At 35.5% G+C, this 1,987-nt stretch overlaps 1 protein-coding gene across 1 annotated transcript in view; it reads left to right on the forward strand.

Moving 5' to 3' along the window:
- Window positions 1–1,987, forward strand: part of POT1 (protection of telomeres 1) — a gene marked incomplete at its 5' end in the record, with an annotated part of 40,878 nt that overhangs the window by 13,544 nt on the left and 25,347 nt on the right. Inside the window, one exon of the mRNA XM_023740894.1 lies at window positions 187–200. Coding sequence (XP_023596662.1) covers window positions 187–200 — 14 coding nt within the window. The remainder of the gene's footprint in view (window positions 1–186; window positions 201–1,987) is intronic.

A 1,987-nucleotide genomic window follows, 5' to 3' on the forward strand; every position in this document is an offset into this window, starting at 1 on the left:
CACTCCCTGAGATAATGAATGTTAACAGTATAGTATGTATGATTCCTTCAACACCTTCATGCTTATACAAGTATATACTTATACATAAACAGATGTCTTCTCCCTCTTTTAAAATTTTTTATAGAAGTAGAACCCTAGTATACCAGTTGCTTTTTAAAAAAATATATATTCTATACCTCTTTCTAGGGTAATTCATATAGGTAAAACCCATTCTTTTCATAGTTGCATAATATTTTATAATATGGTTGTAACATTATTTATAGTTTATAATATGGATGAAACATTATTTAGAGCTATTCTCCATTTGATAGACAAATAGGTTGTTTCCACTTTTTGGCTCTTATAAGTAATGCTTCAATAAATGTCCTTGAATATATGTACTTTCATGCTTTTATTTCTCTAAAATAAACTCCTAAAAGTGGGGTTGATGGATCAAAGGGTAGGCACTTCTTGTATTTTAATAGGTGCTGCCAGATTATTTGATGGACAGGTCATAGAAATTCATATCCTAATAGCATTGTAGGAGAATGTCCTGTTCTCACGCCCTTAGCAGTTTTGGATGGTCACAATATATGCAATTTTTGACAATTTCACAGGTAAAAGGTATTTTATTTCCCTGACTACGTGGAAACTTGAAAATGTTACTATTATCATTATTGGCCCTTTTTAATTTTTGTTTGAACTGTCTGCTCTTACCTCTCTTACCTGTTCCTTTCTTCATACATTCCATGTTCTGATTATTAATGGGTGTTTTGCAGCTGTTTCTTCTCATTTTGAGTCGTGCCGCATCAGCAAATGAAGGTCCCGAAAGTTTTCCTCCATCCACATCATTAAGGTCGACTCTAGTCATATTTTGAATGCCTTCCAACCTGAGGGCCTCATCTTCCAGCATTATATCAGACAGCGTTCCCCTGCTATTCATAAGGTTTTCATTGGTCAGTTTTTTTGGAAGTAGATCATAGTTCCTTCTTCCTTAATCATTACATCCATTAATAATCAGAACGTGGCATGTACAAAGAATGAATCTAGGAAAATTGGAAGTTGTCAAAAATGAAATGGACTCGTTGAAGATCAATGTCCTAGGAATTAGTGAGCTGAAATGGACTGATATTGGCCGTTTTGAATCGGACAGTCATATGGTCTACTATGCCAGGAATGACAAGTTGAAGAGGAACAGCATTGAATTCGTTGTCAAAAAGAACATTTCAAGATCTGTCCTAAAGTACAATGCTGTCAATGATAGGATAATATCCACACGCCTACGAGGAAGACCAGTTAATACAAAGATAAAAATTTACTCACCAACCACTAATGCCTCACATGAGGAAGCTGAAGATTTTTACCAACTTCTGCAGTCTGAAATTGATGAAACATGCAATCAGGATGCATTCATAATTACTGGTAATTGGAATGCTAATGTTGGAAGCAAAGAAGAAGGGCCAGTAGATGGAAAATATGGCCTCGGTAATAGAAACAACATTGGAGATCGTATGATAGAATTTTGCAAGACCAACAATATATTTATTGAAAAAACCTTTTTTCAACAACATAAACAGCGACTAAACATGTGGACCTTTCCAGATGGAATACACAGGTATCAAATCGAGTACAACTGTAGAAAGAGATGATACAGAAGCTATCATCAGTCAGAGTAAGGCTGGGGGTGACTACAGAACAGATCATCAATTGCTCATATGCAAGATGAAGTTGAAACTGAAGAAAATTAAAACAAGTCCACCAGAGCAAAAGTACGACCTTGAGTATATCCCACCTGAATTTAGAGACCATCTCAAGAGTAGATCTGACGCGTTGAACACTAATGACCAAAGACCAGATGAGTTGTAGGATGAAATCAAGGACATCATACATGAAGAAAACAAAAGTTCCAAAAAGATGGGAAAGAAAAAAGAGACCAAAATGGATGTCAGAAAAGACTCTGAAACTTGCTCTTGAATGTCAAGTAGCTAAAGCAAATGGAAGAAACGAT

The sequence above is a fragment of the Trichechus manatus genome, unplaced genomic scaffold (assembly GCF_000243295.1).
Source record: "Trichechus manatus latirostris isolate Lorelei unplaced genomic scaffold, TriManLat1.0 scaffold00167, whole genome shotgun sequence".
NCBI classification, from domain to species: domain Eukaryota; kingdom Metazoa; phylum Chordata; class Mammalia; order Sirenia; family Trichechidae; genus Trichechus; species Trichechus manatus.